The sequence below is a fragment of the Alnus glutinosa genome, chromosome 12 (genome assembly GCF_958979055.1).
Source record: "Alnus glutinosa chromosome 12, dhAlnGlut1.1, whole genome shotgun sequence".
Taxonomy (NCBI): domain Eukaryota; kingdom Viridiplantae; phylum Streptophyta; class Magnoliopsida; order Fagales; family Betulaceae; genus Alnus; species Alnus glutinosa.
In genome coordinates, this window is record NC_084897.1 from 22444528 (window position 1) to 22470699 (window position 26172).

Consider the following 26172-nt stretch of genomic DNA (forward strand, 5'->3'; position numbering starts at 1 on the left):
TTTCTGGATATAATTGGGTCGACATTTATTTTTTAAGCACGTTCGGATGTGTTTGAAATCGTAATTTTGTAAATAAAAAATATTATTTTAAAAAATTATAATATAAAAATATAAAAAATAATTTTTAAAATTACAGATAAGAATGTAATTTTTTTTAAAATAATTTAGTATTTTAAAAATTACATTGTAATTTAATGTTTCAAAATTTTACTTTTTAAAATCTTAAATTCAAACGAAAACAGTTAACATGTTATATTAAGTGTACGATTAAATCTTAAATTCAAACATCATTAATAAGTAGATGTACGAATTCCGTTTGTGATACGTAACGTCAACCACTCTATAACCATAATGTTTTTAGACCATCGTCACGTTGAATATAACATGTGTCATAGGAATAGCGGTCGATGAGTTGATGCGATTATAATCGGACGAACCAACCAACCTGTAAAAGAATCTGGTATGAACACAAAAGTTCTTGTCGGCTATTCCGGTGAAAAATCACTCCCCATGCTTAACTCATCTTGTGTATATCTTTTTACAATCTTTTTGTCATTCTTAAATTATACGGTATATATTTGTTGTACGTATATATTTGCTGTACGCAAACGTACAACAGATAGACGTGTATCGTGTCTCTATTCAAAATACATTTTATCAAATGTTTTAAAGAAAAGTTCAAACATTCCATCTCAAACTATTAAAAAATTATCGGTCCTTTAAGGTCAGCAAAAGTACAAAAATGACCTTACATTTGTTTTAATTAGACAAAAATACTCCTATAAATTCACAAGAAAAAACTTTTTAATTGTTCTTTTCAATTTGTCCGCCCCTGGATTTTATGTATTTTTTTTTTTATTTTACTTTTTAAATTTGTAGTAAATTATTTTGCTTTATTAATTGAAAAAAATATTGATAGTTTTTTATAGTTTCAAAAGGACATTTTCAATTGAATTATAGATTAAGTTATGTAGATTTTATCCAATGTTTTAATTAGGTCTCATATATTATTTATTTGAGATATGATACATTACTACCCCAAGATATAACTCTTACCACCTTTATCTATGTGGCAACTTTTATTTTTTTATTTTTTATTTTTTTTTAAGAAAAAAAGCCATAAAACTAGTTAGGAGACCACTTTGCCACATGGACAAAGTGGTCGAGATTTGTGTCTTGGAGTAGCAAAAGATCATATCTGTGTTTGTTTTGTGGGTGTGCCGGGAATTATAACATTATTGTTTAATTACATTAAAAGGGTACTGATGAAATTTAAATATTAGCACAAATGCACCAAACCTTGAAGCAATTGAACTTGAAATCTTGATTTCACCCTTTTGTTTTATCCAAGCAATTAACGCTAATCCAACAGTTAAATAAATATATCATCTTTATCACAGTGGAAATTATATTATCCACATGTAACATCAGAAAATAAAATCTGAATTAATCAAATGCTTTAAAAATAATGTATTCAAATGTTTGTACAACTGCGGCCCTACACCAGTGAAAATCATACCATTAATCTATTTCATATAATACAAAGGGGTGTAACAGAGATACACAGCTCACCGATTTGACCATACAAACAGTGAGCAGATGAGCGAGTTAAGAATATATACCTCCAGTCCTGTAGATGGATAAATGTGGACAATCTAAAAAGGGCCATTTATATATATATATATTTAATATATATATCTCTGGACTCCAATTTATGTCAAAAACCAGCCTTTGCACCAAAAGGAAAAGCCACAGATCAACTGCAGATAAACAATATGAACTGGAGTCAAGTAACATAATAGTGGTCCTGAAAAACTAATAACCTATTCAGAAATGTTCTTTTTCAAAATACAAAATCCATGACTAGTCATGCTCGGTGGTGGGCGGGTAGTATCTACAACCGCACACCCTTCACCCGCTATCAACCTATTTTTGACATTTTTTTAAAAATGATCCTGCCTGCCTAGGTAACTGGCGAAAAATCCGCCCATTACCCATGACAACCTTAATTATGCAAATAATTCACAATGGTATTCTCAGCGTTTAGCATATACTTGGCATTCCTTGGAAATTGAGTTAATTGCGGCAGTCTTAACTAGTATGCTTACAAAGTAATGCATCTGTAAGTGACTTATAATGCCTGAGTATTTGGGTAGCTTCAAGAGAAACTTCTAATCATTAAGAGGGGGGGGAGGAAAGGAATCGGTTTCATTTCCATCAAATGCACTAAATTTGATACCTACCAAGGATTTCCAATATATTATAGAGCAAAGGCAGCATTTACATGGGCAGACGGGGGCTGCTCTATATCATTTTAAGGTCTTAACTGTAAGCAATGTCTCTTGACACCTAGCTATCACATATTTCATCCAAAACTAATGGCTGGGCCTGGAAATGCCTTGATTACAACAACTGAGGACTAAAGGAATCAACACTAGTACTAATGGGATTCAGGCCATTATCACATAAATCTAAGTGAAACTCCAATTTTCTAAGCTAGAATGAAGAAAGTTCAAATTCATACATTCCACCTTATTACAAAAAGGCATCTTAAGTATTAGACCATCTAGACAACATTGTGGTCAATCAGTCAACGACCTTAAACTTCCTCAGTCAGCTAAATAATAACACCTTCAACCAAACACTTCACATATCTCTGAAAACCAATCCAAGATAAGGCCCTAAAACTGAACAAACTGAATAAATAATTATTATGCAATTTGTAAAATTAGAGAGCGTTCAGCTTCTTATATACTTCTGCAAAATGAATGGACTCATAAATGTGAGGTGCTAAACTATGCTTAGTAAGATACTAATCTGAAACAAATAAAACCAAACACTTACCATGAGAACTAAAACCAAGGGTCAAAAGAGAAAAGACTTCTTTGTTCATCCGTTGGATTCAATAACCATTGGCAGAACATCCATGCGGCCCCAACCACTGATAATAGTGACAGCGTTGCAAGGAAACCAAAATGTGAAGCATTGTTTCCGACTATTGCAACTGCTAACATCACAGACTCTGCCAAACTAGCAACCGCAACCTCTGTTGTCCCAATAACATTTGCTTTTCCTGAAGGGATCCCAGTTTGCAGAATCTGTGCCCCCACAACATCATATGACATGTGTCCTAATCTCGATAATACCTGCATATGGAAGTAGATCAACCATTTTCAGGTATACATAAAACTTGTCTTTGTTAAGCAAGATTCAAATTTAGACTCCCAATTAGACCTCTCCTCTTTAAATCATGAGATAAAGCCCAGGGGTTATTGGTTAAACTGGATCATGCAGAAACACCCAAAAGATGGAAAATGGATTCTAACAGTGGTGATACATCTTTTCAATTCAACACATTGCATTTTTGTTTTTGTTTGTCATTTAAGAATATTATAAGAATTTCACTAAGATTAGAACCATGCGCTTACGTCTATCCTCTCATTTATCCCATGATTCCTAGGCTTATCCGTAATCTTTTCTATTGTGTGCAGAAATTCTCTGAGAATTATACATGGTGCTAACGAAGAGAATCCATAAAGAAGAGCCAACATCACCATTATTATTATTATTATTTTGTTTATGAAGAAAAATCCCTCCAAGGCAGAGCCACCCCTGTCAGGTAAACCTCAGACCCGTGTAAAGCGCCCCCTGCACACGGATCGGATAATACTCCAGCCGGTGGGCTGGCCCCAAGATAAGGTGCTATTTGAGCTACAGTTCATTAGAAACATCACCAAAGATATCTCGTAACAGATTCCAGGTATTTTCAGCAGCTTAAATGACTTCAATGAATTCTGTTCTATTCCAAACCTGCATAGGATCTTATAAGCATTTCTACTATTAAGATTACTATATCTAATAAATTTTCACCGGGTCCTCAGAATCTGATCTACTTCATTTGTCCCATCAGCTACATTTCTAATCTGATTGTATTTACTGCTACTTATATATGTCCTAATTTGATCTACACCTGTATCTAGGATAAACCCTAACCTTGTGCTGCATCAAAAAGTCTTTATCTTTATATGCTTTTGCACTATCATTACCTCTGAACTCAATCATTGAATCTAATGGGAAAACAAAGAAAGTTAAAAATGATTCTTACAATCAAAGATAAAAAGAAAAGAAGGGAACTATTCCGGGCAACAGAACCACTCCAATATGCAGCAAGAGCTATGGTGAGAAGTGAAGCCTGAAATAACAATCCAATTGCTCCAGCCTGGTGAAGGAAATCAAAAGATTTAGACCTAAGCAGGAACCTTTTAGAATATCAGAAACACAAAAAGCAAACAGATGCAACCTTTAAAATGCCAAATCGCCTGACTAAGTCCGCAGATATAAATGTTGCTGCAACACCCATAAAAGCGCATAATCCACTAAACAGCCCTATAATTGATGGATTTAAGCCTGTTAACAAACCCACATCAAAGTTAGACAGGAACTTTGGAGAGAAACCAGAGAAAAAGACATTATAAAGCAAAGGTCAGAGAAATATAGATTACAAAAGGAAAAGGGCAGGTGTAGTGCATGCTATGAATTCCTTCTTCCTAGTATTAGATTACACGGCACATATTCAAGCAATCAAGACAACCCAATCTATCAAATAAAATGTCAAAGAGAGCAAGCAATAAGACAACCAAAAACTGAGAAAGTGATTTATAAGTTATGAAATTCTATGTATGAATTTCTTCAATAATTACTCAAAGGGATTACCCTTGAAGTTTATGTTATTTTTAGTTTAACATCCTAGAATTCTACTCCATGAAAAAGAAAAGAGCTCCACAGAGTTCAAGTAGTGACATTCCATTCCCCTTACTTGGCCTACCATTGCGTAAAATGAAAAATTTCCATCGTATAATTTATGACTCTTTTGACACTGCTATAAAGAGTCATTTCTTCCTTTTTCTGCTTTCTTTCAAGCTAAAACTCTACCACACATTTTTTTTTAAGTCATAAACTCATCCAAACTACAAGCAGAATTAACATTTTACAAAACAATGTTAGATAGAGGCACCTAGATAATAACTAGGAGCTAAGTATCCACATAAGCCATTCAAACAATAGCATCAGGCACACATGATTTTTTCGTAAGCCTTCTCAGTGCAGACTGGCAAAGGTAGGCAAAATGCAACTATTTCAAACTATAGGGTGCTCTTAAAAGCCAAAAGAAAGAAAAAGAAAAAGGTCCATTAACTGGTGATAGCTCCAAGCACCTCTAGTATGTGTTGTATTATTCTACTAAATATGGTCTGACATTCAACATAGATGTGAACATTCCCTTAGGACTTGGTGCTAAATTTTTAACAGTCTAATCTTGTAATGACCCAAGCAAAGCGCTAGCCACATTTATGCTATTACTCCAAAATGACTAGTCAAATTAAAACTTTCTTAGAATCACTTATAAAGCACGGTCTCACCCAGTAAAGAACTAATGTGAGACTTAGTATTCATGAGTGTTTTTATAAGTCACCTACTCTATGTAAACTGCTTATCTTCCCAATGTGGAACTAAGGTATTACAATCCCCCCCCCCACCTTTAAATCCCTGACATCCTCGTCAAGGTCACATCATGTAGTGCTCTAGTGCCATATGGCGTTACTAGGTTCCTCTGATATCATCTGTAACGACCCAAAGAAAGCAATACCCACATCTGCACCATCACTCTAAAATGATTAGTCAATTTGAAGAGGATTACTTATAAAGCTCAGCCGCCCTTAGTAAGAAACCAATGTTGGACTTAGTACCCATGGGTTTTTTTTTTTTTTTTTAAACCACACACTCTATGTGGGCTGCTCATTTTTCCAATGTGGGACTATTGTGTTACAAATCCCTCGGAGAAATTGCAAGTCAATAGACCAAAAAGTTTTGAAGTACCATGCTGTGTTAAGTATGCTGTCATCAAACTGCCTGGAGTGAGAACAACGTTGAAGTAGAGGAGCACATAGGCCAGGCTTGCAGGAAGAACTGGCTGCTGCATATATTCCTTCCACCCATGTTTAATAGCTTCCAGACTTATATCCACTGGTTTTCCAGATGGTAGAATTAGTAGGTATAACATGAAAAAACTACCCTTCTAAACGTTTATATAATCAACGTATTTTACCTATATTGTCATCATCAGGCAAAGGTTCCCCAGTGGATATTTTGCAATAGGTTTGTGAAGTTTTAGTGCGATCAAGAACACCGGTAGAGAGCTTGTTGGTTAACCATGTGAGAACAACCTGAGGAATGGAATCCAAAAATGAAGAAGGCTTCCAACTAAGAATCATAGGCGGACAGGCAGAAAAGAAATTACCACAACGGGCAATGACCATAACATCAAACTGGCAGCAAACTTCAAGCAAGTCACCGGGTCAAACTTTGAGAGAAGAACACCAAATAGGGATGTTCCAACTATCTGCAATTATAGAATAATAATATGTCCCCTAAAGTCAAGTTATATAAATGATATCTATAGGTTTACTGTTTGCACTTTATAATGCCTGCACTCCACAGAAATGGGTAACTATTATACCATAACCATGCATATGTAAGTCAATTGCTAGAAAATTAAATGATAATAAAATTAGCAAATACCTCACATAAGAGATCGATTCTACTTAGAATAGCATTAGCTTTCGCAAGTGCAATTGGCCTATTTATTCCTGCCAACTGTACAAACAAGAAAAATAATTAGGAAATACTCGTCCCAGTTGCAAAGCATAACCGTCAGTACATATGAAGGAACAAGGAAAGTATAGAAAGGCACTACCAGCACGACCCAATCACGCTCCATAGCAACCCCTGTTGCGACTCCAAATAGCCTTTCAACAGCCCCGGCTAATACCAGCACAATGAACCAAGGACGGAGAAGCATGGACGATGCAGAAGAATGAGGAACGGTATGGGCATAAATTATCATTGATGCAGATAATAATTGTGCAGTTGCCTGACAAAACCAGGAGAACAAGAGAACAGATTCTTAAAAGAAAGAAAGAAAGAAATAAGAAAGAGATAGTCCACCACCCTGCTCAAATATATGACAATTGAAAGAAAAAAAATACCTGCACAACATTCAGACAAATATATGCCGGTACTCTGGGAAAGTTATCCAAAAATTTTCCAACCAAAGGGCCCCCACCAATTATTGCAAGCTGTTCAACATGAAGCTCATTAGAAAATACATCCTTCCAAACCCATTGCATATGCTTTATTTATCTTTTCAAAATTACAGCAACCTTAGCGAAGAATCCTATGACGGCCACCGGTAGAAGACTCGGATGTAGCAATGCAATAGCAGAAGGCCAAGCAAAGTTCCAAAGTTGTTCCACTAAATTTCCAGCAACACAACTGGCATAAAGAGCTGAAAAATGAAACCCTTAGGTTAGGAACTGCTTCACACAATCCAACACATGTCTGTATTTTAAATGACACATCAAGGCACCACCTATAACACCCCGGTCCCATATTGGGAAGATGGGTAGCTCACATAGAGGGTGAGTGGTTTATAAGAGATGCTCATGGGTGCTAAGTCCTATATTGCTTACTTATTATGTGAAACTAATCTTTATAAGTAACTCTAGGAAAGCTCCAACTTGACTAGTCCTTTTGGGATAATAGGACAGATGTGATTAACATTTTTCCCTGGGTCGTTAAACCACCAAGCAACAATAATCTTGGCTAATCTATTGCCACTTCATCCGAAATGAATGGAAACCACATATCCATATGAACACACTCCATTTAGTGAAACATATCATCAATATAAGGATATAGTAGTCTGAAAGAGTACAGAAGCAAGGACAATAATGTATGTTACTAGAGGAACAATTGACCCATAGATAATAAGCCAAGGTAAATAAACTAGCTTTCTATACTGCTACTGAGATGTACAGAGGCCAGTGCAGGAATTGGACTAGCTGAAAGTCTTCACAGATCAGAGAAGAGTCCCCACCCATATAGAGAAAAATCTGGCTATCTCAAACACTCATACTTCATGTCTCACATAAGCTAATAAAAAACCATGATTTCACAGATATACTAAATCATCTTTCTACGACTAACAATTATTACATCAAAACTGGTTTCAAGCTTAGAAATCCATAACAGTGGACCCTAATACTTAATGCATATGGAGGGTCTCTAAATCATACAACTTTATAGGAATGTCACACATCTTTCAAGCCATCACATGCTGCAAGGTGGAGGCTCTCACCATATAATCCTGCTGGATGGGCTGGAGTAGCTGCGAGGGCATTTTGCTCGTCCTCTGATAAAACCTACAAATTTAATAATAGACTGATGAGCGAACAATAAGTTGAGACTCGAGAATGACATAAACTTGAAAGATATTAAAATATGGCAACAAAAAAATGTTACAGTCCACAAGGAAACATACAGGCAATTTCGTCAATAGACTGTCTACATAAGTCTCTTCAGTCAGCAAATTCAATGATTCAGTCTCAAGAATTTCGGATTTGAGATGAACAATCGGGACTGAACAGTTAGATTCAACTGCTGAAAAATCTTCTAGGAGCTCATCTTCCGTGGCAACCTGGTTGAACTGTAGGTCCGTGTTTGTTATTGAACACCTTGAAACTAAATTGTCAAACCTGCAACCAAATGAAAAAGAAAAAAGAATTTTGTTTTCCCATTTCGTTATGTTTCTATTTCCTGCAAATTACACAGCTCCCTAAGCTGAATGGTTGTGTTAGACCCACTAAATAAAATGACCTAGAAATCACGAACGTAACAAGATTGACAAATTTTTTCTCGTTTACGACATTTTCAGCAAACAAACCGCGCAGGAAACAAATTTGTAATGTTTCCAATTCCCCTAAATATAATTCAACTCAACTAAGTTAATCAGTGATATTACACGCATTTATGATTTCTGTACAAGTCAAAAAAAAAAATCAAAACTCAAAACTTTCTCCACATTTCCAAAATTTTCTCAGCAACCAAACAGAGCAGAAAAAAAGTCTATATTGTTCTCGTTTACCATACATAATAACTCAGCTCAAGTAAACAAGTTCTATTAGACCCATTAGAGTAAATGTCCCAAAAATACGAAACAATAAGAAAAATCCAAACTTTTTTCTCGTTTCCCACACATTTTTCTCTGAAACCAAAGATAGCAGAAACCAAATAATAGGCTTAGGCTCACCTGCAGGAACTGTGAGGGTGAAAATTCAACCTTCTGGGAGAAGCGAAGCGATGGCGAACTCGAGAAGGCGGCGCCGATAGAGAAACTTGGCGAAGCGAAAATTTGAAGAAACCAAAAGGGGGTGAGTGGGTATTGGTGAACATAGCAGCCATGGTTGCTTCTTCAAGTACTCTGGCTTGAAGGAGGACCAAATGGGTTCCTTCCCCCTCATGCAGACTCAAAAAATAAGAATTTTTGAGCAGTGGGTATCGTCACTCAGCGTCTCATCAGAAATGGGTTCTCAGAATTCACAGGCAACAACCAAAAATAGAAAGATAACAGAATTCTTTTAATTTTTGGGTTTGGTTTCAGAGGTCTATCCGTTTGCTGGTGGTTTAAGAGTGTTTTGGTGTCAGAAGTGAATCCTAGTCTGTGAGTCCGCCCCCAGGCGGAAAGTTCAAGCGTGCGTGGAGGACTTTGTGTGGTTTTAAGTTTAGTTTTGGATGAGCGAGTTACGTTTTCTTTTTTCTTTTCTTGTGATTTTAATCTTTTTTTTGTGTTTTCTTTTTCTTTTTTCTGGTGGCTTTGGGTAGTTTACAAATTTTGTCAGTCAGATTGTGCCAAGTTGCATTGTAGAATAATAGAATTCCAGTAGGAACTGAAGGAAGTTAGTCATGAACAATAGTTCTGTTAGGAACAGGGCCCAACTAAGGATGAATTTGTTCGGAAATAAATAAATGTGGAGGGGAGGGAGTTCGTCCCCCACTTGTACTACCATTTTCTTGCTGGGTAGATAGAGGAGTTCGTCTCCCACTTGTACTTCTATTTAAAGTAATTAATATAGATAAATGATTCCTACATTCATTTCTCACAACAATCCCACAACAAGCTGATGTGGCTTGTAATATTTTATTATTTTTTTTCTTTTCTTTTGTTTTCTTTTTGTAAAAAAATAATAAAATATTACCAGCCACATCAACTTGTTGTGGGGTTGTTGTGAGAAATGAGTGTAGAGATCATTTCTCATTAATATATGTTGGAAATAATTTCATCCGGCCAGACAAGCCCATTTAAAAAATCATGAGCATTCATGCCAATATCAATCCACAGAGAATTGTGGGCTCTAAACCAAGACAGTAACTCTTGGGTAGACTTATTCTGAAAGATAGACATCCAAACGAGTCACCCCTGAACACTATTTTCGAGGTCGACATGATAGGCGGCTCATTCGGATTGAATCACAGGAATGGACACATTTGGAGACCAAAATTCAACTTCTCAAGTCAAAGCTCGGGACAAGCATGTCACGTGAACTTAAGTATCGATCTCATCATAGTAGATGTCAAGGATGTTCATTCATTGATCCACAAAATGAATGATACAATCGAGTCTCAATCCTTGAAATTTCATAACTATGTCTCATCCTATGAAATCCGGATTAAGACCCTACTCCAAGCTAAATTGTGGTAGGAGTCACAATTCGATCAACAGTCATACTCCCAGTTTGATTGGGGTAGGACTCACGGTCCAAATCAAACTCCTAGAACTCCTAGGTCAATTTGAAGTAAAAACCCTAATTCAGGTCTGACTACATCTCTTAGCTTATAAATAGACCCTTATACCAAGTATAAACTCTACACTGAATTATCATACTTTTGGGCATATTTTTATCGCAAAGGCTTATTTATGCACTTTTGTCTCAAAGGCTTACTTATGCATCGAAGTGAGACCCTACTGGCACCCCAACGAGTTGTTCCCACCATATTATGCTCAGTTTTATCCCTCAAACTTATTGTTTGACATAGGTGTAGGAGCCTCCTGATTTGCTACCACTTAATCGTTGATTAGAGAAAATAGGAAAAAAGAGAAAATAGGAAAAAATAGGAAAAAAAAAAAAAAAAAAACTAATATTGCTTCAGGACAATCACAGGGAAACAAGCAACTTTGTTACTGCCAAGGATTTTTTTTTTAAAGAAATTAGGATTAGGATTCCCTAGATTTTCAAATTACACATTGTAGGTGTTTTTAGGCATTGAAATGCTTAAAAATTGTCACATATTGAAAATGTTGCATGTTACAGTTGTGAATTGAGTAGATTTCATCAGGTTTTGCTCTCCATTTTGTAAAAAAAACTTTGAAATAAAAACTATCATTTTGTTTTATGAAGAATAATCATTTATGCAAAAATGAAAAAGAAGTATTTTGGAAGGAAAATTCTTTCTGGTTGCCTCAATAAAATGCCTCATTTTTAAAATGTGTCATTTTTCAAGTGTTTCGATGCCTAAAACATCATAAATTTTTTAATTTGAGAATTTATAATTTAAAAAAGGATCCTAATCTAAGAAAATAATACCAGTTCCTTAAACAAGAAATTTGATTATTGTAGCATTTATCATGTTTCCTTAAAAAAATGTTTCTTATTTTGATCAAAACATTTAAATGGTGAAGGAGAAACTCTGAAATATTAATTATCAAATCTTATTAGTGTTAGAGAATATATTCTCCATATGATTGTGATCATGGCCAGCTGAAAATTTTGAGGCCTAAGACGACAAGTTTAAGTACGGCAATTTTCTTACATTTAAATATTAATTAAATTAAATTTATTTTTATATTTCTATATATTTTTTTTTATTTAATATGTCAATTAGAATACTTTATTCTATTTGTAAAATGTATTCTAATTTTTGTTTAATAACTTATTGGATATAGAATAACTTATCACTTGATTCAAAGACATAAAATAATAAGATTTAAAGAAAAATAAAGAGAAAAATAGAAATAAGTTATATAAAAATTGGTGTGTAATAGAACATAATGTGGAAAAAAATTGTTAGACATTGAAGACTCATCGATGGTGTAATTCTATCTATAATGCATAATGCAAACGATGAGAATTTATGCACTTTGAAGACTTTTCATATTTTTCTAAACATTCAACTCAAATAAACATTGGAGAAAAAATTATGCATTTTGGTTTAATTTCATGAATGTAAAAATGGGGCTTTTAAAAAGAGTAAATAAATGGGACTTTTCAATAATTTACGGATTTTTTATTTTTTTTATTTTTTTTTTATTTTTTTTCCTTCTGAAGTGAATAATTAGACTTTCAATATGTAATTACTTTTACCATGATTGAGAGACTTAGTTAGAAACTATTTATTAAATTTTACCATATTAAAGTCTTAAAATTTGTTTTGGAAATAACCTATATTGTACACTTATTAAGTGAGAGCTTTAATTAAAGAGTATTTTATTAACTTTTTAATTACCACATTAATTAGAGCCTTAAAATGTTTTTTTGAGCCTTATTTTTATATATATATATATTGTATAATTATTAGCTGGAGGCCTTATTCAATTGGAAGCCTTAGGCGATCGCTTAAGGCTCGAGCTGCCCATGACTGTGCTTGGATATGATAGAAGAATATATAAGATTGAACAATTTGATTAAAATATATGAGGTTGTACAATTTGATTATAATCAATTCGTACAATCTCATGTATTCTCTTACCGTATTCAATCACAATTATATGAAGAATATATTTTCTAAAATGTATTCAATTTTAATTTAATTATAATAAATTACAATCAAATAGTACAATCTTATATATTCTCTTACCCTATCCTATCACAATTACATAGAGCATACAAGATAGTAGATATTGTGGCCATTCAGTTTAATGTCTTATTAACCTATTTGGCTTAAAAGATATATCTACTCAAAAAGTTATATATTTTCTGCATTTTGTCAGCTCAGACAGAACTTTTGCAACTATAAAGGGATTTTGATATTTTTGCAATTGAATCATAATTAATGATTACTGCCTTCTAATTGTTCTGAAATCCAAGATAAAGCCTAGATTTGATGATTCAGCAAATGATATAACTATATAAGCCTTAGAAGTTAGAATAATAAAAAATAAAAAAATAAAAAAAATAATTGTTTTAAGTACCACCATTAATTATAGACACAGGTTTGTACTACCGTTGAGAAATTTAACCTGATGAGTTGATCCAACATAAACTTGACTCATGAATACGAATTGTCATTCCCATCCGATCCAATCCGATCCGATGATAGCTTTAGAAAACTTTTGGTACAAGTTAAGCTCATTATTTTTATGAGACATAAAAATAGTTGTGCACACATGCATGTATACCGCCATGTGTATGTATAGTAGAAATAAACAAAGAAAAGAATATGAAAGTGAACTGTATATTTATGTAATGATCAAATTATATGTTAATTTATAATAGAATGAGGCAGGCCAGAATAGGAAATATAATAAGAATGAAATATGAATAATGTATATTACAGAATAATAATAAACTATATATGCAAGAAGAGATTTCGATCATAAGAAAATCAGCTGTTAAAACTAGAAAAGAAAATAATACCAAGGTGTCCAGTATGGATCAAGATCCCCTAATTCTCAAATTAATTATATAATTTAGGTTGTTTTTAGGCATTGAAATATTTGAAAAATGCTGCATATTAAAAATGTGGCATGTTATAGAGGCAGCTAGAAATAATTTCTCTCCCTAAAGATTTCATTTTCACTTTTCTTTTTCATAAAATTAAAAAGATAATTCTCTGCTCAACTTTTTTTATAACGTAAAGAGCAAGAACCGATGAAAATATATTCAATTCACATTTGTAACCTGACACCTTTTGATTATGAAATATTTTCAAACGTTCCAATACTTAAAAACAGTCATAATTATTTAATTTGAGAATTCAAAATTTATTTGAAATAGTGGAGAATCCTAATATGATAATCATGAAAAAAAAAAAGAAGGTGTCCAATAAACTCAAGGAAATCTTATTAATTATATAATTTAATCTGACCAACATGAAAAGCCATGTAGAACAAAAAGTCTGACATTGGAAGAAAGATTTAACACAGCAATCAAACGTCGGCGAAAGTATGTGCGATGACCATGGCCATGTCGACGAGAGTTTTCAGTGGCTTGTTCCTTTCAATCAAATAGAAATAGGGATTCACAGGGCCAGGAGCTGCGGAGTTGAGCCCAGCTTCACAGCTGGATATTGCATTAGGAGCCAAGGATTCAAGATACAGCATGCGAGAGTAATCTCGTTGGTTATAGAACTCGAAAGCCACCTGGAAAGTCTCAACCACAAGACCATAATCATTTTCACACTCACTAAGAACTTTGACAGCTTCTGGATAAGATGTTGAGTTCTTAAGAACTGACTGAGTGAAAGCACGTGTATCTGTTGCGTTTCTAATGGTCAGGTTAATGGTTAGTTCATTCAGATCGGAAATGTTTGCATCTGGGTTTTTCAGGTTGGAGTTGAGAGCTTGTTTGCAAAGATCATAGTCCCCCACTTGGTGGCAGATGCTCTCAATAGTTTGCTGGGTCTGCTCGTTGCTCTGTATGGGATGGAAGAAGAAGAAGAAGAAGAACATGGCTGCTAATGGCAGTAGGGAGTAAGCAACAATGGAAGCCATCCTGTTTCTTGTGGTTATAAATTCAAGTTGGATGTGAGGAAATGAGGAGGAGGAGGGTATATAAGGGACTACATGCATTGTTGATGATCTGTAGCATTTATCATGTTTCCTTAAAACAACAGGTTTCTTATTTATATCAAAATCAGAGTTAAACAAGACTGCCTACTTCTAATGGTTCTGATTTTATGATACCAGCACACCTCCAAAGTGTTAACTAATGGCTAATTAATTTCACAATTAAACCTCACAAACATTAGTTAATTCTCTACTTCACCTTCTCCCGGTATTGGGGACAAGGATCCTCTTTATTTCATGGCTAAAATTTAAGTCGGTGATTTTAAGAGTGCATATGATGAAGTAATGTTGGTACGTCTTTTAAAAAATTTAAATAATTTGCAATCGTGTACATCGTTGGATACATCAACTTTATACACTGATCATAAAATTTGAAACGAATATGATTCTATTCCATACCGACAGGAGTTGATCAACAATAACATAATCAATCACAAATTATGACAAATCCTCTCTCCTTATCAATGTGGGAGTTACTCTTGTTTTTTTTCCCCCAATGAATAAGCTGATTTTTATACCAAACACACAAAAGACCATATACAGATCTCTCCAGTAAAGACTGGAACAAGTTGCTACAACAGCAACACCAAACTACGCTGAACCACCTATATTAGCCATCTGCAGAGTACAAAGCAGAAGCCAAAACACACAGAAAACTAGACCAAAACCTGCACAACAAATTCACAAACAATCCCTATCACAATTCCTCAATTTACAATCACAACAAACTCCAAATACACTAACTCTTGAGGATATTAAACGGCAAATTCCAGCTAGTACATAGATCAATGCTCTCACTGGTCAAGCCATAATTTCTTCTTTTCAAGACCCGAGAAAACTGAATTCTTTCCTCTGTTTTTATTAGATTTCCATGCTTCATATCATTTCTGTGCCTCCAAAAACTATAAGCAACTGCACCAATACAGAGCTTGCAAAGCAAAGATCTTAAGGACCGACCCTTTATAAATCAGACTCACCCCATGCAAAGAGATGACATCCTAGCAACACTTCTTGGCTTAAGGATTTTCCTCCAACACCATGAGCATCCTTGAGGAATTTTAACAAGCCAAAAACTCCTACCCTTAAGGCAATACTCCTTCACCCAAGCAAACCACAATGACCCTGACAAACAAACTCCAAATATGGCGAAGAACAGCTGCCTTGTTCCAGTCAGCTAACCTTTTTAAATCCAAGCCCAGCCTATGGGCTTAGTTCAGTACTTCGACTTGGAAAATAATAATTCGTATTTTCAGAGCAACCTTCTGTTTTTCTTGGGCGGTTAAGATTTTTTCTCTACCCTATTCATTATTTTCTCTCTTCTTGATTACCTTACAAGTTACAACTTCAATCCTCAGTTTCAGATTACTATGTGCCCACGCTGTCGGAACAAATGTTTCATGTTCAAGCACACCCTTAGTCCTGGCATGGCATGGCAATGGCATTGTCATGGCTGGTTTGCCATAGTGGTTAATCAAAGTGGCAAAAAGGAAAAACAATTTCTTCAAGAGAGAGATCACAACGTTTAATACTAAAATCTTTGTTCCCATAAAATTGAAAATGTGAATAAACACAAACTAACAATGTCAATCTGAATACAATAATAGGTTGGTCTTTCAATTCACTTAAAACAAGAAAGACCATAACCAAGCCTATATAGAGAAAACCCTTTACAAAAAACCCTAATATTTGAATAGGAAAGTCTTCCCCTTAAAACAGAAGACTATATATAACTTGGTTTAGTCCTATACACATTTATTTGCATACAACCCACAAGCACTAAGCGGCGGATGGGGCGGTAATGTAGGTAACACCGCCAGCCTCCGAAAGGGCCGCCAACAATAACTCCAGGTTCCTCTGCTCAGCCCCTGCTTCAGCCTCTTCAGAAGCCACAGTGTTCTTGTAGTCCAATGACTCGTCATCATATACCTCCCACCATTTCTTCACCAGCATCTTTATATCTTCCCTCTCCATGTTCTCTTCCTTGCCAGTGTACCTCCATGGCTTAGACCCCTAAAAACCCAATCCAAATTTACTCCTTTTAGATTATATTCCAAGGAAAGAAAGAACTGTCATAAAATTAACAGAGTGGATATATATATATATATATATACTCACAGCAGCACAGTAGTGAACAACGTTGACCTTGTCAAGCTCAATGTTCTCTGGGTGGCGCCACAACAAGGCCAGGACAAGGTTGTAAACTGGTGGGATTGGCTTGTAAATATCCCTAAAGAACATGTTCAAAAAGTCCTGCAAGAATATTCATAAAAAATTTAGAGTCAGATCTTGAAAAATACATTATTATAATGGCCAGAATACCCATGCAAATTTGATAATTACCTGCTCAGCAAAAGGGGTAGGAGGGGTAACTTGAAGGCCCTTGAGGAGGTCATGGTATGTTGAAAGACTAGGCTCATACACAAACATGCCAGCATTGAAGTAGAGGGCAGGCTTGGGGCCAAGCTCAGCAGGCCAGTGGACCTTGTCAGGGCACTGCTGGCAGTAGCCAATCTTGTACTGTGGAGTATGGCTCCATGTTTTCTCACAAAAGCAATCCATCACAGCATAAAAGTAGTTGTCTGGGAGATCAAACAGGTGGTCTATGTTTTCAAAAACTTGAATGTCTCCGTCGAGGTAGATCATCTTACTGTACTCCACAAACTGCAATTTGAATCAGAATTAGCTACAAGTTTAGTCCATTTGAATCAGAAAATACGTGTAAAAACATGCAAACATGGGCTAACATACCTCCCAAATACGAAGCTTGGAGTAGTTGATGACATAGTAGGCCATGGCGAACTGGGTCTGGTTCTCCGGTGGGTACACCGGCTCAATCTCCTTCACAATGCACCCTTGAGACACCAGAATCTTACGGTGGTCCTCCGGCACGTCGGGCAAGATTGCCACCACTAGTGGGTACTTGCTCTCAACCTTTCTCAGGCCCTTGGCCAAGCCAACCACACCTTTCACATAGTCCCCGTTGCCAGCCAAGAACGTAACATATGCCCGGCTAGGCACGCTACCGGCCTTGGCTAGCCCGGATGGCTTGGCGGCAGCAGTGGTGATGTCAGGAGCCATTATTTCAAGTGGGGTTTTGAAGAAAGCAAGAAGCGAAGAGAAAGAATTTGAAGTGTTCGTTTGAGAAGAAAAGATTTGTACTCAAAAGGTTTTGTGTGATCGATGGAGTTGGAAGGGGGGTGGGGGGGGAGTCTTTATATAGAAATTGGGTTGGATTCATTAAAGGTAATAAAAGAAGATTATGGAAATCTCAGCTTCAATGCAGATGGGTAGAATGGTGGACGTCGTTTTCTCATCGGTGATTTTATATTTTTTTAATTATTATCTTTGAACGTGTCGTTTGATTGTAGCTAAGGGCCTCGTATCTTCGAGTGTTTGACCATTGAGATGCGTTATAGAATCCCGGATAAATCGGAAGCAACTTCGTGTGGGTGGGATCTGATCCAACGGTTACAACAACGTTTGTGGAATTGGCCGGTGCACGAAAGGCAGGATAATAAATACCGAGTATAACTTATAAAAATAAATAAACACCACTCGATCTTCTCATAATTACAAGGGTAGACCCATGGCCTCTTCTGCAAATCATACATTTTCTTCTTCTTCTTCTTCTTCTTCTTCTTCTTCTGTTCCACTTTTCCAATTGTTCATCTTTTCTTGTATGTTACGTGGGTATGTGACGTCACTGATAATAACTTAACGAGAAAGATAGATAGGATAAGATTTTTAAAAAAATTTAGACTTGTTTTGAATAATAGATTTTGAAGTCCACTATTTTCATTGACTTATATTAACAAACATAGAAAACAGAATTGTTTACATAATCCTGTTTTCTATGTTATTATAATTAAGAATAGTTAGGAGTCTGTTATTAGAGTAGGTTGAAGGAGTTGGACCGTGAGAAGTGTTTTGCATTAGAGAACTTCCGTTTTACTCATAACTTAACAATCTAACATGCAGGAGTGGAGCTATAACTGGCTAGGCGCCCCCCAAGGCCAGGGAAAAAGAAAAATTCTTAGACCTCGTTTGATTTGCGGAATATCTATTCCATTAGAAAAAGGAATAACTATTCATGGGAATAGATGAAGGTGGAATGGAATAACTATTTCTATTCTTTTGTTTGGTTGTAACGGTGGAATAGAACATTGCATATGTATTCTTTTGTTTGGTACAGTGCAATACATTGGTGAATGGAATCATATTATAATCAAATTTCCTAAAACACCCTTACAATACAAATGTAATTTATATTCTTAAGGACATTTTTTTTCTTTATTTAAGAAACATAAACAATCATACTATGACCTTTTTTTGTTTTTTTTTTTTTAAATTTCATAGAGATCATGGCTTCTTTTTTTTTTTTTTTTTTTTTCATATACAATTACGCTACAAAATGATTTATAAGGGGAAAAAAAAAAAAAAAACACACACACACACACAGACATAATCATCATATCACCATCATAAAAAAATAAAATAAAATAAAATAAAATAAAATAGATCATCTGCAAAGCCCTTTTTTATTTTATTCTTTTTTATTTGTTTTCCAGCAACAAACATTCATTATTTGCTTACAAAGTAAAATGATTTATAAGAAAAAAAAAAAACATAATCATCATAAAAAAAATAAATCATCTACAAAGCCTTTTTTATTTTATTATTTTTTATTTGTTTTTCAGCAACAAACATTTATTCTTTGCTTACAAAGTTTTTCTCAAACCTTCACAAGACAATTAGAGTCCCTCCAATATTAAGAGGTACTCGTTTTGCTACGTCTAAGTGCATTTTGTAGGCTAAATCATAGGAGGAGGAAAAAAAAAAAAGAAAAAAGAAAAAAAAGAAAGACTACCCCACAACAAATTAAGTTGGTTGAAAAACAGAGAGAGGAGGATGAGAATATAATTGCAGAGATGGAGAGAGATACTGATGGTGCATTTGAATGATGAATTTTTGAAATCAGAATTAAATTCTTATTCTGTTTGCGAATTTTGAGATTTGACTTTTTAGAAAAAATTGAATAAAATATGATTTGTTTATAAAAAGTTGAATAAAATATAATTTGTTTTTTTAAAAAGTTAAATAAAATATGATTTATTTTTGAAAAAAGTAGAATCAGAATTATATTTTATTGTCAAAATTTCGTATCCAAACACACCATGAGTTGAGAAACAGAGAGAGAGAGAGGGATAAGAGACTTGGGTGTTGAGAGGGTTGGGGTTTTTGGGCAAAAGACGAATTTTATTTATTCCCACAGGAGAGGAATAGGTATTCCACTCATTTTTGAGTGGAATACCTATTCCTCTTCGTAAGGGAATAGCTATTCCGTGGGAATAACTATTCCCTTAAATAATATACAATCAAACAAAGGAATAGCTATTTTTTTCTATGGGTCTAATCCGCAAACCAAACGAGGCCTTAAAAAGATAACAAAAAAAGATAGGCCTGCCTAACCCTACCCAAATAACCAGTAAAATAATAAAACACTACAGAATTGAAAAACCTAACAAATTAAATAGGCTAATAATTCTTATACATCACCTTAGTGTACATTAAGTGCTGAATATTAAGACACATTGAATATGAGACCTATGCATGTGAGTCTCATATATGTGTAGGGCCCACATGCATGGGTTCATCAACCAATATGTCTTGGTGTACACTTGATGTATACTAAAATAATGTGCAAAATACGTTTTAGACACGTGGACAATTGAACAACCACGTCTCGTTATAGTACACTTCCTTTTTGATGAATTTTTTATTGAATATAAATTTTCTACAACCCACATATAAAAAGGACACGTATCATTTTTATTAATACTTTTAAAAAAGCATGTAAGAAGCATATCATATTTAAATAACGTGTGAATCTTATAAGTAAGTTGTAAAAAATAATTTAAAAACCAATTTTTAAGAAAATTACTGTCATTTCTTATTTTATTTTAGATTTTTGGTGGGGGCCATATCCTATATGTGCCTATTTCTAGGTGTTACCTGAGGGCTCCCATTGTCTCCGGAGATGAGACGTGTCGGCATCTGATTTAGAGGACGGTGTTCTGACACGAGGCACAAGTGTAGGTTCCTATGACCAACGGCAGTGCCGCAGACTGGGGGCCATGGCACACATTTCTAGTTTTGTTAGTTGGTCGAAAGGAGGACTAGTCTTATTAATATAATTAATAGAAAATGTTTTTATGACTAAAACCGACCAATTCATAATATTGGATAATGTTTTGGACTTTGTATTAAAAATGTTAAGATATGGTTGGAATTTTGGGTAAAACCGACTTCATATTTGCATTCATAGCTGTAATGTGACTAGGGGCTTTGTTTTCAGAATATTCCATTGGAGTTGAATCTTCTGTTCCTTAAGATGTGGATGACTTTCTTTTATATATATATATATATATATATATATATATATATTTTTTTTTAAGAAATTGTGGATCAAGATGGTTGAAATTTCTTCCCCCCCCCTCTCTCTCTCTCTCTCCCTGTGTATCCTTATAAGATTTTATTTTTTCTTTTCCATTGAACGAAGAAAAAAACAGGCCACAAAGGAAGATCTTTTTCACTTCTAATCCGAATGAAAAGAATAAAAGATTTTATAGGAGTTCTTTCAAAAAAAAGATTGGAAGCGACCCACTTAATTAAACAATGTGCACTAGGAGATGCTTTTAAAGCATTCTAGTTTTGAAATGAGGATAAAACTAAACTAATATCAGAAATAGGAGTAGTGATTAGGGGGACACTTGACCGGCTCCCTCCTCCTTTTCAATATAAAACCCCATTTTATTGAAAAAGAAGAAATAAAATAATATAAAAAATTAATTTTGAAATAAAATGGGATTTTATATTGAAAAGGGGAGGGACACTTGACCAAAAAGATCATCACCCTCATAAGATTTCCTCAATCTCCCACTAATGCATTTAGATAAACTTAAGCACACTTTCGGTGATTTAGTCCCCTTATTTATTGCCACATCAACACACCCAAATAATTTTTTTTTTTAAAAAAAAAAAAAAAAAAAAGACAAGAAAATTGAGGAAAGTGAGAAGAAGGTATGGAAAAGGGGCATGTAGCTATGAATGCATTGCCACGTGCCTTGGAGACCTCTACATGGTTTGGTTGGTGCAACCAATATTAATTCCCCAAAATGTTGTAATGTCATTCGAGATTTATGTCGTCATAACAACACGTCTTTATTCCTTTGGAAATAAGAAAAATTCAAGACAAAGATAGATTAGGATTAGGTATTACACAATAGACAGGCACAGACAGGAATTTTGAGGTCTTAACATTAATTAAATTATTTATTTTAATTTCTACAACATATTTTTTTTGTTTAAAAATTACTGTAAGGAAAATGTTTCAATGATTGTTTAAACCCTTTGAGGCTGCTATGTTTGTTTTGTTTTGTTTTTTTTTTTTTCCTGATTCTCCTTTGTCACCTAATCATTATGGTAAGTAATCATCATCTAAGATTACTTTGGATGAAGATTTTGTTATTAAAAAAAAAAGACTATAGTTTATCATAGTTTGTAATCATAAAGCTTTATCTATCATATGGATCAGGGAGGAGAAACATCGTTTTGTCAAAAAAAAAAAAAAAAAAAAACAGTAATTTGGAAATCAGAAAGAATTAAAGATCAAACAAATTGGCAACAATGCATCATCTAGTACTCCATGGTAAGATTACTTTTGTCATACTACTAGAGGAAGGGTAAAAAGTGATGCATTTTTGGGTTGGTCAGTGGAGATTGAGCCCCTAAACTCTTGCAGGGTGCAAAGCAGGTGTTAGTTTTTCTTACACCTCTAGAAATATTAGCAATTGTATAGTTATAATTTCGAACTTTAAAAAGTTGTAATGTTAGTATCTCATGTCAGCTCTTTTTAATTTCACAATTTTATTTATTTTTTTTGTTAAAATGCCCCATTTCAGATTTTTTTTTTTAAAAAAAATAATGTTATGGGTCTGATGGCAAATTTTCACTTGTTTTACCTAACACAAGAATATAAATTTCCAAAAAAGTATACACCAAAGTAATATCAAGGAATATTTCTTCAGGGGAGAAATATCATGGCTAGCTCAACAAATTTTTCATACCATGAAGCTGAAAAAGGAAGGGGGAGGGGGAAATGGAAAAAGCTTTTGATAGGATGGAGTGGTGCTAGCTAGCTACCTCTTAAAATTCTCATTTCTTGGCTTTCATTCAAAATTGATAAATTGGATAGAGCAGTGTATTTTAACTGTCTCTTTTTCCATTCATATCAATGGATCCCCCCCTTGGGAAGTTCCATTCAAATAGAGGATCTAATATTGCCTTTTCTTTTATTGATAGGAGTTGAATTTCTCTCAAGGTTGATTCATAAAGAGGAAGCTCTTAATCATCTTCATGGAATCAGAACTAGTAGAAGGGATCCTCCCATATCTCTCATCTTCTTTTCGATGGTGATGTCATGATATATATATAGTCGAGCTAATACTAATTATGAAGCCAAGGCTATTCTGAATTGTCTCAATGTTTATTCTGATTTTTCTGGTTAAAAGGTGAATATGGCTAAATCTGCCATTCACTTTAGTAGAAATTGCAGCCCAATTCAACAAGAAGTGGAAGAAATTCTTCAAGTTCAAAGAATGCACTCTAATGTTAAGTATCTAGGACTGCCATTCTTCATTCATCAAAGCAAAAAAATAAGGCTTTTGAGGAAATAAAAACCAGAGTTCTTTATAGGGTCTCGGGCTGGAAAGCCAAAACCCTATCCCAGGCAGCAAGAAAGGCCCTTTGATGATCAAGTCAGTGGCTTCTTCCATTCCCACATTCACAGATTCACTATATGTCAACATTCTTACTTCCCAAAGCTTTGTGCTCTCAACTTGTTGTCATTTTTAGAAAGTTTTGGTGGGGTTTCAAGGATTATAAAAAATACAATTTCATTTCACTAGCTTGGAGCAAAATCAGTGCCCCTAAAAATCTGGGAGGTTTGGGTCTTTCACATAAAACAAGAAAGACCATAACCAACCATAGACAAATTAAAACCTTCAAAAAAAAAACCCTAAAACAGAAGACTATAACCAGCCATGCTACTAGAACAAACTGTGTACTTAGTAAGTCCTATACACATTTATCTGCTTATAACCCACAAGCACTAAGCGGCAGATGGGGCGGTAATGTAGGGAACACCGACAGCCTTCGCAAGCGCAGCCAAAAATGACTGCAGGCTCCCCTGCCCAGACCCTGCTGCAGCCTCTTCAGAAGCCACAGTGTTCTTGTAGTCCAATGACTCATCATCATATACCTCCCACCATTTCTTCACCAGCATCTTGATATCTTCCCTCTCCATGTTTTCTTCCTTGCCAGTGTACCTCCATGGCTTAGACCCCTAAAAACCCAATCCAAATTTACACCTTTTAGATTACATTCCAAGAAAGAAAGAACTGTCTTAAAATTCTGGGATTGTTATCAGAAATTAACAAAGTGGATATATATATATATATATACTCACAGCAGCACAGTAGTGAACAACGTTGACCTTGTCAAGCTCAATTTTCTCTGGGTGGCGCCACAACAAGGCCAGGACAAGGTTGTAAACTGGTGGGATTGGCTTGTAAATATCCCTAAAGAACATGTTCAAAAAGTCCTGCAAGAATATTCATAAAAAATTTATAGTCAGATCTTGAAAAATACATTATTACAATGACCAGAATACCCATAAAAATTTGACAATTACCTGCTCAGCAAAAGGGGTAGGAGGGGTAACTTGAAGGCCCTTGAGGAGGTCATGGTATGTTGAAAGATTAGGCTCATACACAAACATGCCAGCATTGAAGTAGAGGGCAGGCTTGGGGCCAAGCTCAGCAGGCCAGTGGACCTTGTCAGGGCACTGCTGGCAGTAGCCAATCTTGTATTGTGGAGTGTGGCTCCATGTTTTCTCACAAAAGCAATCCATCACAGCATAAAAGTAGTTGTCTGGGAGATCAAACAGGTGGTCTATGTTTTCAAAAACTTGAATGTCTCCGTCGAGGTAGATCATCTTACTGTACTCCACAAACTGCAATTTGAATCAGAATTAGCTACAAGTTTAGTCCATTTGAATCGGAAAATACGTGTAAAAACATGCAAACGTGGGCTAGCATACCTCCCAAATACGAAGCTTGGAGTAGTTGATGACATAGTAGGCCATGGCGAACTGGGTCTGGTTCTCCGGTGGGTACACCGGCTCAATCTCCTTCACAATGCACCCTTGAGACACCAGAATCTTACGGTGGTCCTCCGGCACGTCGGGCAAGATTGCCACCAATAGTGGGTACTTGCTCTTAACCTTTCTCAGGCCCTTGGCCAAGCCAACCACACCTTTCACATAGTCCCCGTTGCCAGCCAAGAACGTAACATATGCCCGGCTAGGCACGCTACCGTCCTTGGCTAGCCCGGATGGCTTGGCAGTGGCGGCGGCAGTGGTGATGTCAGGAGCCATTATTTCAAGTGGGTTTTTGAAGAAAGCAAGAAGTGAACAAGTGGGTTGTTGAGGTTGAGGTTAAGGTCGAGAGAGACGGGATTGAAGGTTTCAGAAATGGTATAAACAAAAGCGATTTCAGTGAAAATATTTTAAGTGTTTGTTTGAGAAGAAAAAATTTTGTAGTCAGAAGGTTTTGTGTGATCGATGGAGTTGGAGTGATGGGGTGGGAGTGTTTATATAGGATTTGGGTTGGATTTGTTTAAGGTAAGATATCGAAGATTATGGTAATTATTAATTAAATATAAAATAATTCCTTGTCGGTATGGTATGGAAATCTTAGCTAGAATCCTGGGGATGGGTCCGAAAGGTGGATGTCGTTTTCTTATTGGTTCTTTTTTTTTTAAAAAAAAAAAAATAATAAAAAAAATCTTTGTACGTGTCGTTTTATTGTGATTAGGGGTCAGGGCCTCTCATCTTTGAGACTTTGACCATTGAGATCTGATCCAACGGTTCCAAGGACGTTTCTGGAATTGGCCGGTGCACGAAAGGCTGGTAATAAAAACACCATTCGATCTTCTCATAATTACAAGGGTAGACTCGTGGGCTCTTCTGCCCCACTTTCCAGTAGTTCATCCTCTTCATGTATTGGGAAATCATAAGATTTTTTTTTTTTTTTTTTTTATTTAAGTTAGAATCAAAGATTACGCGAATGTAATCTTTGGTGAAAATAGCGGATAATTTATAAGATCATGATATATATTTTCAATTAATTTTAAAAGTTGAACCGTAATTTTATCAAATATTTAATTGTATTCTGATTAACTACATTTTGAAACTGCTAATTTTTTAAAGCATGTGTTTTAAAACCGCTAAATCGAACTAATTAAGTTGATGTTTCACTATAAGGCATTTTGGTCGTCTTGCGTTAGCCGTTAGTTCTGACTTTCCTGTTACGAATTAAGAAAGCAAACATTGAAGAATGGTCTCCATTCCCCAATAGTCAGCAGGAAGCTTCCTT

The 26172-nt window shown here is 35.1% G+C and overlaps 4 protein-coding genes across 5 annotated transcripts; all 4 read right to left on the bottom strand.

Moving 5' to 3' along the window:
* Positions 1 to 1435: 1435 nt before the first annotated feature.
* Positions 1436 to 9664, bottom strand: LOC133852087 (solute carrier family 40 member 3, chloroplastic). Its single transcript, XM_062288759.1, has 14 exons — positions 9146 to 9664; positions 8378 to 8591; positions 8195 to 8258; positions 7218 to 7342; positions 7044 to 7133; positions 6752 to 6928; positions 6577 to 6651; positions 6296 to 6397; positions 6104 to 6221; positions 5875 to 6021; positions 4301 to 4407; positions 4106 to 4219; positions 2845 to 3146; positions 1436 to 1760 (listed from the first exon to the last, which is right to left on the bottom strand). Exons 1-13 carry the CDS (start codon positions 9295 to 9297, stop codon positions 2853 to 2855), a joined length of 1779 nt encoding a protein of 592 aa, XP_062144743.1. The 5' UTR covers positions 9298 to 9664; the 3' UTR covers positions 1436 to 1760; positions 2845 to 2852.
* Positions 9665 to 14038: 4374 nt separating this feature from the next.
* LOC133852671 (uncharacterized) lies at positions 14039 to 14602 on the bottom strand. Its single transcript, XM_062289436.1, has one exon. It carries the CDS (start codon positions 14600 to 14602, stop codon positions 14039 to 14041), a length of 564 nt encoding a protein of 187 aa, XP_062145420.1.
* A 1650-nt stretch (positions 14603 to 16252) lies between these two features.
* On the bottom strand, positions 16253 to 17878 carry LOC133852182 (galactinol synthase 2-like). 2 transcript variants are annotated; one of them, XM_062288881.1, is made up of 4 exons: positions 17426 to 17878; positions 17018 to 17338; positions 16820 to 16927; positions 16253 to 16687 (listed from the first exon to the last, which is right to left on the bottom strand). In XM_062288881.1, the coding sequence occupies exons 1-4, from the start codon at positions 17753 to 17755 to the stop codon at positions 16454 to 16456; spliced, it is 993 nt and encodes a 330-aa protein (XP_062144865.1). In that variant the 5' UTR covers positions 17756 to 17878; the 3' UTR covers positions 16253 to 16453. The 2 variants fall into 2 exon arrangements, with proteins under 2 accessions (XP_062144865.1, XP_062144863.1); XM_062288879.1 differs by having other exon boundaries at positions 16793 to 16927; positions 17426 to 17877.
* A 5736-nt stretch (positions 17879 to 23614) lies between these two features.
* On the bottom strand, positions 23615 to 25367 carry LOC133852213 (galactinol synthase 2-like). Its single transcript, XM_062288915.1, has 4 exons — positions 24837 to 25367; positions 24429 to 24749; positions 24204 to 24338; positions 23615 to 24080 (listed from the first exon to the last, which is right to left on the bottom strand). The coding sequence occupies exons 1-4, from the start codon at positions 25170 to 25172 to the stop codon at positions 23847 to 23849; spliced, it is 1026 nt and encodes a 341-aa protein (XP_062144899.1). The 5' UTR covers positions 25173 to 25367; the 3' UTR covers positions 23615 to 23846.
* Positions 25368 to 26172: the final 805 nt, after the last annotated feature.

Coding starts and splice junctions, on each gene's coding strand:
- LOC133852087 (XM_062288759.1), bottom strand. CDS start 9,297: ATGGCTGCTATGTTCACCAATACCCACTCACCCCCTTTTGGTTTCTTC. Junction 6,398..6,576: donor GAATCGATCTCTTATGTGAG/GTATTTGCTAAT, acceptor CTATAATTGCAG/ATAGTTGGAACATCCCTATT. Junction 6,022..6,103: donor GCCTGATGATGACAATATAG/GTAAAATACGTT, acceptor CTGGAAAACCAG/TGGATATAAGTCTGGAAGCT.
- LOC133852671 (XM_062289436.1), bottom strand. CDS start 14,602: ATGGCTTCCATTGTTGCTTACTCCCTACTGCCATTAGCAGCCATGTTC.
- LOC133852182 (XM_062288879.1), bottom strand. CDS start 17,755: ATGGCTCCTGACATCACCACTGCTGCCGCCAAGCCATCCGGGCTAGCC. Junction 17,339..17,425: donor CCAAGCTTCGTATTTGGGAG/GTATGTTAGCCC, acceptor TTCAAATTGCAG/TTTGTGGAGTACAGTAAGAT. Junction 16,928..17,017: donor CTACCCCTTTTGCTGAGCAG/GTAATTATCAAA, acceptor ATATTCTTGCAG/GACTTTTTGAACATGTTCTT.
- LOC133852213 (XM_062288915.1), bottom strand. CDS start 25,172: ATGGCTCCTGACATCACCACTGCCGCCGCCACTGCCAAGCCATCCGGG. Junction 24,750..24,836: donor CCAAGCTTCGTATTTGGGAG/GTATGCTAGCCC, acceptor TTCAAATTGCAG/TTTGTGGAGTACAGTAAGAT. Junction 24,339..24,428: donor CTACCCCTTTTGCTGAGCAG/GTAATTGTCAAA, acceptor ATATTCTTGCAG/GACTTTTTGAACATGTTCTT.